This window comes from Lissotriton vulgaris, chromosome 3_1, assembly GCF_964263255.1.
Source record: "Lissotriton vulgaris chromosome 3_1, aLisVul1.2, whole genome shotgun sequence".
Classification (NCBI taxonomy): Eukaryota; Metazoa; Chordata; class Amphibia; order Caudata; family Salamandridae; genus Lissotriton; species Lissotriton vulgaris.
The window spans coordinates 233168642-233182180 of record NC_141689.1 but is presented as its reverse complement, the minus strand read 5'-3'; the positions used below and the strand labels follow the sequence as shown (position 1 = coordinate 233182180).

Sequence of the window (13539 nt, the reverse complement as noted above, 5' to 3'; positions counted from 1 at the left end):
TTTATTTACCCTTTCTGAATAAAAAAATTTTTTTCTGCTCATTTACATGTCCCTTCAGCCAGCGCCATGAAACCTCCGGGTGTTAGTGCGCTTAATAAGAATCATTTAACATAACTTTGATTATTGTTCCTCCAAGGCTTGCTCCCATGCAAGTGGGCTACGTGCCTTTTATAATGCAATGGGGTGAAGATACTTTACACAGTTGCTTTCCGTTTTCAAGGTGAAAGTCCCCCAACACTGTACATGATATGGAATCGAGTAATGTGGCAAAATGGGACTTTCTAGAGAAAATGGAAGGTCAAAATATATGTAAACTGTGTAATTTAATTTGGCTATTTCAACCCCAGCAATGAGGTTGGAATTTGGTTTGACAAGCTCTTATGTGCAAGGATTAGCCAGCATGATTAGGTGGCGTTTCAACTTAAGAACAGCAAAAACGATTCCATGAGGTGTTTCATGAATTGGGCCCAGACCGAGTAAATATTCCTTTTCCCAAGACTTTACCTTGGCACTGAGCCATTTTGATCTGCAGAAAGAGGTCTTGACCTCCCTCTCAATTAAAAAATTATGTAAAGGGAACTGCTAGCACTTTTAGTTATGAGAGAGATCTCACGTATTGTACATTGAAGAAATGGTTGGGGGGATAACTTTATCTTGCCACCCCAAGGTAGCCCAGAAGTAATTGGCCTGGAATTTGGGACAGGGTCTACCCCGTTTTTTGACACTATTTGAATGAATTTGCTTCCACTAATTGCAAACTTGTCCACTTCCGTTGAAACGGGGAAAGATTATAACATGTATAACTCAAGGATCCAGGATCTTAATCATGTTTTATTTGTTTGTCCTACATTGCTACTTCAGCACCGCCTCTTTTCGGCCGATGTTTTTAAAGAACAACACTAAATCTGTAGAGGCGGCACAAGAGTTTCTGCTTCATCCCAAAAATGAAGTAAATTGTACAAAAGTTTTTAAATTTTTTTAAAGGCTTTATTAATTTGTACTAATTTGGATTTCTGTTATGGTGGGGTGAGAACTTTTTAGCTGCTCATAATGGAGTAATGTGCACATAAATCTAATATTTTAGGGCTTTATGAACTTATCCAATTAGTATTCATGTGGCTTCTACAAAAATTAGATCATGTGTACAAATGTTTTATAATTCTTAGGTTTATTCTTCAATTTCCTTTAATGTATACTTTTATAGCATGCTATTTATCGTATTGTCATGATTTTATATCTCTCTCTTTTGAGCTCCAAATCGTAAATAAAGAATTGAATTGAATTGGGCAGTCATAGTGCGCATAAGATCAGGAACTTAAAGGGGAGGCTCAGTGATTTTGGTCTAGAGATTTATACAGTTTAAGCTTGTTGGGAAATGAAAAAAGCACTTATGACAGGTGAGGATAAGCAGGACAATCTGTATTCAGGTTTCTTGTAAAGCGCGACTACTCACCCGTTAGGGTCTCAAGGCGCTGCAGGGTGGGTGGTATCTGTGGTTCCGTTGAAGAGCCAGGTCTTGAGAGCCTTCCTGAATTAAGGCTGTGATGGTGATTGCCTGTGATGTAGAGGCAGGGAGTTCCAGGTCTTTGCAGAGAGGTATGAGAAGGATCTTCCTCCAGCTGTGGTCTTGCGTATCCATGGGATGGTGGCCAGGGTCAGTTGAGTGGAGCGGAGATGTCTGGTGGGTGTGTAGAAGAAGAGGTCTGGCATAGTGGAGGGCTATGTAGTCATGCGTGAGGAGCTTGAAGGTAATTATTTTGTTGATCGGGAGCTAGTGGTGGTCTCCCAGTTGACCGGTAATATGGCTGTAGCTTGGGATGTTCAGCATGGGTCCGGCGGAGGCCTTCTGGATGTTCTGCAGTTTCTTAAGGAGATTTTGGGTGGTGCCGGTGTAGAGAGCATTGCTTTGGGCGAGTCTGCTGCTGACGAGCACGCTAGTGACCGTTTTCCTGGACTCAGCGGAAATCCACTTAAAAATCTTCCGAAGCAGGCAGAGCGTGTGAAAGCAGGAGGACGAAACAACGTTGATTTGGTAGTTCATTGAGAGCGATGATTCCAGGATGATGCTAAGGTTTTGTGCTTCGTCCGTGGGTGTGTGTGTGTGAGGGGGTTCGGAGTACTGAGGGCCATAAGTAACGTGACCGAGAAGAAGGCCAAATCAGAATGGGACACAGTGAAATTTGGGAGAACTATAGATGTTTGTAACTTTACTGTAGATGTTGTGAAGGCACAACATTAAGATTTATATCAAATTAAAACTACTATGAAGATAGAGAATAATATTGCTCAAGTTCTGATTTTCAGTTTAAACTAATGAGGAAATTGAACAATTATATTCTCAATTGATGACTAAGAATTTGAGATTGTAACAGAAGTTATCACTGGTGTTAGGTATGTGATAAAGTAACCTCTGCCATACTTAAATCTGATATTGCAAGTCTCAGAATAGTTATGCGATGCAAAGCAGAAGATATTTTATTCCTTATAATACATGGTCACACCATCTCCTCCCCACAATCTGCTTATATTTTTTGGGTTTTCCTTTTTATTCTTCATTTCAAACGTGAAGAAAAATAGTCGAATCTGTAACATAAAATTAAACAAACCCAAAAGCAGTTAGTAATTCTTGCAGTAAGATTAATTTAATTAATGTAAATCATGTTAAAAAATGCTGGTACTCCGATTATGTAGAAACATGCAGAGATTCTCTTTCCTTTAGTGACCTACAGCATGGAAACAATAAACATATTGCCATGAATATCTCCGTTCTGCAGATCACCATTTTTTTGAGGAAAACATATAAGAGGAAGGAAAATGCAGTTCCATATTCTCTTATTTAAAGTGAGGTTTATGGGCTGTAATCTGTCTTTTACTTTGGCTGCTTGCTCTGCAGCAGGCATTTTCACATCACCAATCTTACATCTCATCCTGTGTCTGAGAGCCTTATGGTACTATTATATTCATGCTATTCATCCCTACGACGGATTATCACCTTGATTATAGTTATTTCAATAAGAGATGCCACTCATTATATCACCATGCACAGTGAACACACATGTGAATGCTTAACACTGCATGTATGTACATTTTCTTTATCCTAAATGTACCGTGCCTCACTTGTAATAGTGCATATATAGTTATGAAAGGCACCACTTTTTAACGCAAAGGAGCCAACTGCTCATAGTTTGTGCAGCCACCAGGATAAATTCTGTGACACATAGTAAGAAGATATATTGTCATGCCCCCTCCTTATACCTTAGAGGTTTTGGCATTATACATTTTCCAAATTGACTACCTTTTCTTTTGGGTACATATACTCTTAACTTTATTCACAAAGTATTTGGAAATGACTTCCCCTGGAATGTGAATTCAGAATGTACGATACCCAACCAGTTTTAAGAGCTTTTTAATTCACCTCAGTTTTTCAAATAATCTGCATCTTTCCACTTCTTCATTTGTTAATCCCACCTTAAAAATCAGATACTAGTAGATGTGATTCGTGGAAACATGTACCTCCTTTTTTGTCACTCACTATAAGATATCACCACCAGGTAGAAAAGTAATGTCAACAATTTTATAAATTATATGTTACAAAATCAACGCATACCAGTGACTTTGTTTTTTCTGATGTATTGTATGTTTCAGGGGACTCCAACACACTTCCCTACATGACTGCTTATTAAGGAGCCAATTACGATACGGTCGGAGAGTAAACAGCTCTGACCGTTGGTCAGAGCCTTTTCGACTGCCTCATTATGATGGAGGCAGTTGGAAACGAATGCTATTGGTCATTCCGACGGGCTCAGAGAGCTCGTCAGCCAGTCGAAATGCGGGCAGTAATCCCTAGGGTGGCACTTTCCGCCCTAGGGATTACGATGTCGGGTTTTGACAGCCTTTCTTTGTCGTCCTTTCTGACACAGAAAGGCTGTCGGAACTCTACTTTGGGGGCCCTGTTGATCCCTGCACCCCGCGGCAGGCACCTCAAGATGCCTGCCACGGTGTGCACAAATTAACTGCACCTTCTATTTTACAATGGGAGCATGTATTCCGGCCAGAATATATGCTCTCATTGCAAAGTATAGGCATGCAAACAAAGTGTTCAATCGCATCCTTATTAGATGGTCCGTCTGAGGAAACTCCGCCCGACATCGTAATGAGGCCCGAGTTATATAACACTGAGTTCCAGGGGGATAATATCCCACCAGGTAACATGGGGATCTGATATATATTTGGTCCTGAAGAAAGCCTCCGACACCTATGGGCACTAGTTGCCTGAAACATGCCAAACTTTTCTGATCAACCATTGGATGTGTAAGGCGAATTAATTGTCCTCACTACGTCTCCCTGTTTTTAACCTTGTGGCCATCCCAATTTCATGATTAAAGGTATCAATTCTGGGGTTGGCAACAATTTTAGTTCATCTCCTTTTGCACAGATATCACCATGTCTCTTAGATAAGAGACTCCTCCTTCTGATGGAGGTGAGGCCTCATGATGACACAATTGACTACTAGTACTGGAGTGGTGAGACCATACTGAGGACCATGAGGGACTCATTATTATTTTAAGAAGAGACCCAAGTCACTGAGAATGGTGCGGCTGAACTCCTTTCGATTACCTCTGTGCCAATTACGGAAGCAGAGTGTATCTTGCGTTAGATGCTTCTTCCTCCTTAACCTGATTCTTTTGTGTTTTTTCTTGTGCCCTAATGTGTAAATCAGATGCATGAATCCCAGTCAACATATTTCCTAGTCACATTTGCTAAAATGTATTACCTTAAGCATCCTGCTAACTGGGCCGGACATCAACTAAATGTATCTTAATTTAAATATTCACTTTGCTCGTATTTGGCCATTATTTGATTCTCCATTTACCTGTTTTTTACTCTACAAAGGATTTCTGCACACAAGATAGGATATTGCTTGGTTCTTTGCACCAGTGTGTTCTCCATATTGAATACAAACTTTACTTTCTAAAGTGAATATAATATAAATGTGATATATTTATTGACATCAATTGTGCACACTGAACGGTAACTCTTTGGTTCTAACAATTAACATGTAAAAGAACCAAGTACCTCTGATGACTCTTCCTGATGCATGGCTGATTGCAACAACATGTAAATGTGGAGGGTGTCCACGCCATTTCATCAATATTACAGTTAATATCCTTTCTTTTTTCTTTGGTTGTAGCCTAAATTATAGCTAGACTATTGACTGATAATGACCAATGAGTGGTTGATGTGGTCCGCGAGATAAAGGAATTGTGAAGATTGTAATTGGTTGCTTTCAGTTTGTACTTAAAGGACATTATCTACAGGAATATGTTATGAGAGAGAATTAGTCTGGGCAACGTTAACTTGAGCAACCAGTGTAGTTGCAGGCAGATGGAGAAATTGGATGTCATTTAAATGATTATTAATAATACAATATTGAAACTGAAGTCAGTTAATTAAGTCTTGTGATTCAAAGTATCATTACATCTCTTTTTTTTCCCCAAGTTTGATCTTTCTCAGTGGCTGAATTCTACAAAACCCCCTTTGTCTGAACGTACAAGACTTCTTGAATCAATTCACGTGGCTATCACTGCATGTGGCCTTGAACCAGAGGAAGAGATTTTAATGCCGAACCATATTTTCTGTAAGCACTGGACTTCAGTACTTCTTTATCAGTTCCCTGACCATTACAGTGACTTCCTCAGGTTGCTTATGCAGAGTAAGTATCTTGAGTTAACCACAGACTTTTTTTGTTTGTGATTGGTACATTATTAATTTGTCAAAATTAATTGAAACTTACATTTTTGCACTTAGTTTTTTACATTTAATGTATAAAACACATTTACAAATTGTATTGCAATTAGGAATAGCTGTTATTCCTTAACCTATGTTTTTCCTTTTTTTAAAGTTATTTTTATTAAAGTTACTTGTGATCAACTAACACAGACATAAAATAAACAAGTTAAGCAAACAGCATCGTACATAAATACTTGTTAAAAAAGTAATAATTGCCTTAATACAGAGAAAAAGTATCATGAAGTGCAGAAATACATAATACAGATGGAAAATGCTGAACCTCAAAGAAATACATTAACTTTTCTGACAGCCTCCATAGGTCCCCCGCCCCGCAGCTCCACCTTGTAGCTGTTGCCCATTTGGGCTCCAGCTCCCAATATCAAGGCCCTCCTCCACCCGCAGGATCTCCCATGCTCATCATCCCTAGTGGTCCAGCAGTGAATCTGTTCCTGCTTTCCTTCTCATCTCTTGTTCTGCTTTTCTAGCCTTTTTCGTTTTCTATTTGTATTCTGTGTTCCTCTTTTTCCCCTTAGTCTGGGCCTTTTTTCATCGCGCCCTTGCCACTGCTCTGTCCTTGCACCCCCCCCATGCGCCGCTTGCCCCCTCCCAGCTGACCAGCCCCTCTCATCTCCCTACCACTACTTAATGGGAGCCTGCTGACTTTCTTGTCAGCAACCGTAGCTACCCTGCCGCGCAGCTCCACCTGGTAGCTGTAGCCCCTCTGCACTCCAGGTCTCGAGTTGTCTTGTTCTGCTTTTCTAGCCTTTTTCATTTTCTATTTTTCTTATGTATTTCCCTTTTCCCCTATTCTGGGCCTCATTTTATCCTTCCCTTGCTGCTGTTATGTCCCTCTGGCCTACCCCCTCACAGCGCCACTTCCTGCCTCCTAGCTGACCAACTCCTCCTACCCCCCTACCACTAGTTAATGGCAGCCTCTGCGCGTCCGCGCCACTGGCGCGCATAGCCAGACCGTCTGTGCCCATGGACCACACATATGCCACAGACCTTGGTCCCCACGCCTTTCACCGCTACAATGCCAGCATCCTCAATGCCCTCAACACCGGACGAACCATTGCCTGCTACCTTGCATTGCCAAATGACACCCAAGGCCCGTTCACCTGCCTTAACTGCACCTTCTCCTGCCACTGCACACCAGACCCATCAAACGCATGGTCCCCAGTAACCAGACTCGACCACCTCCACTACATCCTACTCAACACAGGCTCCCTCATAAAACAAAGTGGAGATATGGGACCGGCTCGACTCCATCTCCCCGACATCGTCTTCATCACAGAAACCTGGATGAACCCCATCTTAGCCCCGGACATCTCCACCGCCATCACCAATGGTTAAAAATTCCTCCACAAGGACCACACCAACCAACTGGCAGAAGGAATCATACACAAAAACACCCTCCACCTAACAACTAGCTCCGACGACCACTCACCCGACAAGGAGCACCTCCACTTTCAGGTCCAGACCAACCCAACACCACTCTTCCATGGCACCCTGATCTACAGACCTCCCGGACCATGTCCCCACTTCAGCAAATCCATAGCCAACTTCATCACACACCATGCTCTCGCCTCAATGGACTACATCCTCCTCGGCGACCTCAATTTCCAGCTGGACAACCTCAACGACCACAACCCCTTATCACTACTGGAAAACCTCACCACCATCGACTCAAACAACTGGTCACCTCCCCAGCCCACTCAGCAGGGCACAATCTTGATCCCATTTTCTCCGCAAGCAACAACATCTCCGTCAGCCACACCTCTGAACTACATTGATCAGGCCACCACTGCATTCACCTCTCCTTCACCAAACCCACTGAACATCACCGCACCCACCACTACCCACGCAGAAGCTGGAATAAGGTCTTCAAAGACCAACTCCCCACCTCCCTCTGCAAATCCCCACTGCCAACCTCCACGGATACCAGCTCCTCAGCACTGCACCAACGCACTGGCTCCTCTCAGGAAACCCTCTGGCAAGCAGCCCTCTGAGACAGACGGCTGGTTCTTCCCTGCTTTCTAAGAGTCTAGGCGCACCTGTAGATGGCTCAAAAAAAGATGGAGGAGCAGCAAGATGTTGGCAGACCATGCTGCCTTCGAAATTCCCTCACCACACACCACCACCTCATCAGAACCACAAAGAAAACTGCCACACAGGAACGTATCAATGCCAACGCACACAACAGTTAGAACTCTTTACTGTGATCAAATAATTTGCCAAACCCAGCTCGGATGCCACAGACATCCCCCCTCCCAAGACCTCTGCAACAACCTCTTCATCTTCTTTCACTGCAATATCATAGATATCTACGACATCTTCGCAACCCAGGACCCATCCAACCCACCCACAACCACCGCACCCAAATGCTCCAGATCCCAGCCAACCCTGCTCAACTGGACCACCCTCACCACTGACGACACCCTAAGGGTCATGAAAACCACTCACTCTGAATCCCTCTTGGATCCCTGCTCCCACCACATTTCCAGCAAGTCGGCACCCCATCAAGTCTTCCACCATCCCTGAAGATTGGAAATCCCCTGCTGAAAAAACCCTCTGCCGACCCGATGGACCTCAAGAATTACAGACCCATCTCTCTGCTCTCCTTTCTAGCCAAAGTAATCAAGAATACCATCATTGCCCACCTCACTGAATTCATCGAACAATCCACACCCAGGACCTCTCCCAATCAGGCTTCAGAAGCAACCACAGCACCAAGATTGCACTCCTCGCCATAACAGACAACATCCGCACTCTCCTTGTCCGAGGCGAAACTACAGCCCTCACCCTCCTGGACCTCTCTTCAACACTGTCCCTCACTACACCCTCTGCACAAGACTCCACAACGTCGGTATCCGTTGCAAAGCCTTAGTGGATCCTCTCCTTCCTCACCGGCCGAACCCAGAGAGTCAAACCACCACTGTTTTCTTCAGGACCTCTAGAGATCAGCTGCGGAGTTTCTCTTGAGCCCCATCCTCTTCAACATCTACATGGCCCCGCTTGCAACCATCATCAGAAACCACAGACTCAATATCGCCTCCTAGGCCGATGACACCCAGCTGATTCTCTCCCTCACCAACAGACCTACGGCCGCTAATAGCAACTTTCACAATGGGATGAAGGCAGTCGCCGCCTGGATGAAGGACAGCTACCTCAAACTCAACTCTGACAACACCAAAGTCTTCATTCTGGGCACCACTTCCTCCACCTGGGGCGACCGCTGGTGGCCTGCAGTCCTCAGAACTCCCTTCCACACCCACCGACCACGGGCGCAACCTTGGCATCATCCTCAACTCCTTACTCTCAAGAAACAGCCAAATCAATGCTATCTCATCCTCCTGTTTTCACACAATCTGCCTGCTTCTGCACATTTTCAAGTGGATGCCCACCGAGTCCAAGAGAACGGTCACCCAGGTGCTCGTCAGAAGCAAGCTCAACTATGGAAATGCACTGTAGGTTGGCACCACCCAAAAACTCCAAAAGAAATTGCAGAGTATCCAGAACACCTCCGCCAGACTTATCTTTGATATTTCCCGCCACATCTCCGGTCACCTGGGAGACCTTCACTGCCTCCCGATCAACAAAAGAATCACCTTCAAGCTCCTCATGCACGCCTACAAAGCCCTCCACAAACACCAACCTGCATAGCTCAACCACCGCCTCTCCTGCTTCACACCCACCAGACATCTCCACTCCGCTCAGATGAAGCTGCCTATCGCCCCCTCAAGACACTTAACGAGATCCAGAAACCATAAACGGATTGCCCAAAAAAGATGGAAGAATGTGGGTAAAATGTTCATTTTGACAATATTACATCGCCTGTGGGTGCTGATTAGAAGGCGGTCCCAAGACCGCATCTTCGAGATAACAGAATTTAGGAGGGGTCTATAATTTAAGGAAACAATACAATCAGTATTGGCATAGATCTTGACCCCAAGCTAAGTATCAGCAGTGACTGTCCCTGGGACTTGAGAGTCTGATTGAAAATTCAGTGTAATTTGTGTTTTGGACAGGTTATTCTTATAGCCAGAAACTGCCCCAAACCTCTGAGGCTCAATTGAAACGTGTTCCATAGGAGACATGAGATCAGTAGAGTAGTATGCAACAGCATATGCGCTTATTTTAAGTTCAATGCCATTAAAAACAACAGGTGCAATCAAACAGTTTACGCTGAGATATATTTTAAATAGGGTTCAATATAGAGCACAAATAATAAAGAGGATAACCGGCAGCCTTGGCAGGTGCCACAGTAAGTACTGAATGAGTGATAGGTGTACCCATCCAAAACCAGCATAGCCATTGGATTTGGATAGAGAGTCCTAAAAAGAGCGGTGAAGTGGCTAACTGGATCATATGCAGATGGAGCAGACCAGAGAAACTCTATTAAAAGCTGACTCTGCGTCCAACAAAACCATACCTAGCCTGCTACCAACGTTACTAGCCACATCAAAAATGGCAACTGCCAAATTGGTTGTGGCGACACTAAGGACTGACTCAAAGGAGCCAGGCTGATGACTAAGATTCGAACAAAAATGTTCGCATCAGAATGGATCGATGTGAATGGCTGGTATGACGCTCTCTCCACTGGAGGCTTCTCTTATTTAAGATACACTATAATGCTAGTAAGATTCAATGAGGCAGGACTTTCCAAGCCCTTTGCGATACTTGACACCAAATTCAGAAATAGGTGAAGTAAAACTTGACTAAATGCCCTGAATAGCATTCTCTCTAGCTGCCTTCCCTGATGGTAGTGAATTAATTGCCCCACCAATCTCCTGGATTGTAATATCACTCTCTAATTCCGCAATCTAAAGTGGACTAATGCAGGAAGCACACATTCTGAATATAATCATTAATACTGGATTGTACAAAGAATGATGAGTGAACCTAGATGTCCTTATTAAAATCTGTAAAATGTTCCACTATGGCTGGAGTGCCATGGTGAAGAATGCTGTCATTATTATCCTTAATGATTTTAATTACATTCCTATTTCTCCTTTCTGCTATTAGTTGAGCAAGGACTCGCTCAATGTTTTCCCTGTACTCATACTGAAGCGCCCTGTGTCTAAGATAGTTGGTTGTGACTTTTTTCACGCAGTCTTCGATCACAGCGAAGCTTCACTAGTAGAGAACAAAAAAAAGAATCATCTTGATCGCTATGCTTAATAGTTTGGTAATGCTGGTATTCAGCCTCTTGAAGTTGGGTACAACATTTAAAAGTCTCCTCTTTCTGCAATCTATCAGTCTGCAAGATAAACTGGAAAGTAATGCCTCATATGTCATTCGTCATTGTATCCCAGCTAATATGCGGTGCAGTAGAGCCGATATTATCTTGAACAAATTCCCTGAAGCGACCATTCATACAGGCAATATGCCCAGGATTATAAAAAAAGAGATCTGGGAAAAGAAAAGCCCACCCTTCCTTACTGGAGGTGGGGAACTGTAAGTTCAGCAAAAGTGGATTGTGATCTGAGGTCATCTCTAGGTCTGACTTCCATAATATCAAACTGAATAAGCCACTGGACTGTAAAAACCTTGTCAAGCCTTGAATACTGTTTCTGTGATGCAGAGAAAAAGGTATAGCTAGGACTCTTGGGATACAGAGTAAGCTACACATTGACTAATCCATGAACCCGTGCCAAATCCTGAATAACAGCTCTAGTTTTTACCATCCGTGGATTAGCCTCCCGATTAGTAGTGTGCTCTGCTTATTTGAAATCTCCAAGAAGTAAGACCTCCAACCACTCTGATAAAACCAGATTTAACCAATCAAGGCGAACAGGATCATCAACATTTGGCCCAAAAGTCATGACAAAAGTAATTTTTCTAAAGTGAACATTGACCTGAGCAATCGCCCATCTTTCCTTAGAATCGGAAGCCGTCCTCTGAATCGAGTATTCCAAATGTCTAGAGCAGACAATTGCATTCTCCCCATATAGAACTCACTGGCTAGTACAGATAACAAGATCCAACCCAAATTGCCTGAAAAGAGACCGATCAATGTGTGCCAAACGAGACTCAGTTAGGCAAGCAATCTGTGTCACTAACCAGCTGCTTCTTGAGCTGATGATTAAGACCAGCAACATTCCAACACATTAACCTTAACCAGGCCGTGGTATTTTTATAACCAACGAGCCAGACATTGTTATCATACCAACATGATGGTTGTGTGCAAATCTAAAACATATGTGATGGTAGCAGCTAGTTTTAATTACCACCCACCCAGCCCGACTACCCAAGCATCCAACCAGCTTCCCATCCGACCTCTCAAAAAACTCTGAAATCAAAATTGCAGGAAACCCAACACGGGTGACTTGCAACCTTACAAACACAAAAGCCCATTCCAACCATGGAGAAAAATCATCCCAGCCTCAAGCTGTCGGAACACTAAGAAAGCCACCAGTGTACTCACAATCCCACCCCGCCCGCCTGTTTCCCGAGGCCACCCCCAATAAAGGAACGATATTCAAGATGTGTGAACCTCAGCATATCGTGGAGAAGGAAATACATATAAGAGCTAAAGGCCTAATAGGAGAGAGAAAAGCATGAAGTAATTATAAAGAAAAACAACAGAGCAATGCAGCTAAAGCACCAGTTCTTGCCCTGCCACTTCTTGGGAGTTTTGGCAGTATCATCTTCTGTCTAGCAGTACTAGACTTAACCGTCCCTAAGGATCTTCAGCCTGTCTGGTTCCTGGAGAAAGACCTGTACGCCCACTGCCTTTAGTGGATCAATTATTTATTGAAGTTGGCAGCGTCTATCCATTGTAGACTTACAGAAATCTGGTTGGACATAGAATCATACTCTGTTTACTGTAATTGGAGCTGAGGGATATGGCTTCAAAAGAATTGCCTGCCTCAATAGGAAGTTGCCAATATATATCATTAGTGACTGAGTGCAAGCTTTATCAGATTTAGTAGTGTTGTTGAAGTGGCAAACAATGAGCTCATTGAATTTGGCAGTCCATATCCCACAGCTCTGGAAAAGCCTTTACAAACAATTGGATGATAAATTGTCAGGGATCGTCTCCTTCTTTCCCCTCAGGTATGCCAAAACCCCATAGATTGTTGCACCACTGGCAGTTCTCCAACTCCTCAATCTTTACCTGCAACTGGAGAAGGTGACCCTCATACTCTTGTATTAATTTTGATGAGGCCGTCCTGACCCCTTCTGCGTCAGCTCTAGCTTCTAAAGCTCTGAGACATGCTTTGTAAGGGTAGGAATTTTCTCGCTATTTAAAAAAAAAACAAATTGCTGTAACTGTCGATTTTCACTTCTGACCTGGGCGCAATGCTGAAGTGCCTCCGAATGCTGAACTTGCATTAGTCAAATGATTGTAGAGAGAGAGGGTTCAGTAGTGGAGGAGAGGGTCAGAGTTGCTATGTCTGAATTTAGGTCTGTTGATGTTGCAACTTCTTCCCGAGCCATGCTTGTACTATGTAAAGACGATTCTTGATTGCCTGTAGGTTGATTGGCCGGAATTGCCACAAACTTGCTGAAGCAATGCAACCTTTCTGAAGTAGCCAGGGAATTGCCAAGTGTAGCAGACGAAATAGGAATTCTGCCATCAGGCTGCTGCTGAAATGAGTCGCCAGGCTTTGAGAGCTACTCTCGCCTGTCTCTGGCATCATAGATCACTAGTAACTGGGGGGGGAGTAGGGAAGGGCGGCCAATCAGCAAGTCCATTATTATTTGCTCAGTCACGGGTAGAGATCACAGTTAGAACACTAGTTT

At 43.6% G+C, this 13539-nt stretch overlaps 1 protein-coding gene across 1 annotated transcript in view; it reads left to right on the top strand.

Annotated features, from left to right (window-relative positions):
• The window catches only part of EPG5 (ectopic P-granules 5 autophagy tethering factor), a 682187-nt gene that overhangs the window by 460196 nt on the left and 208452 nt on the right, over window positions 1-13539 (top strand). The window contains exon 31 of the mRNA XM_086960335.1: window positions 5500-5713. Within this exon, the coding sequence (XP_086816461.1) occupies window positions 5500-5713 (214 nt within the window). The remainder of the gene's footprint in view (window positions 1-5499; window positions 5714-13539) is intronic.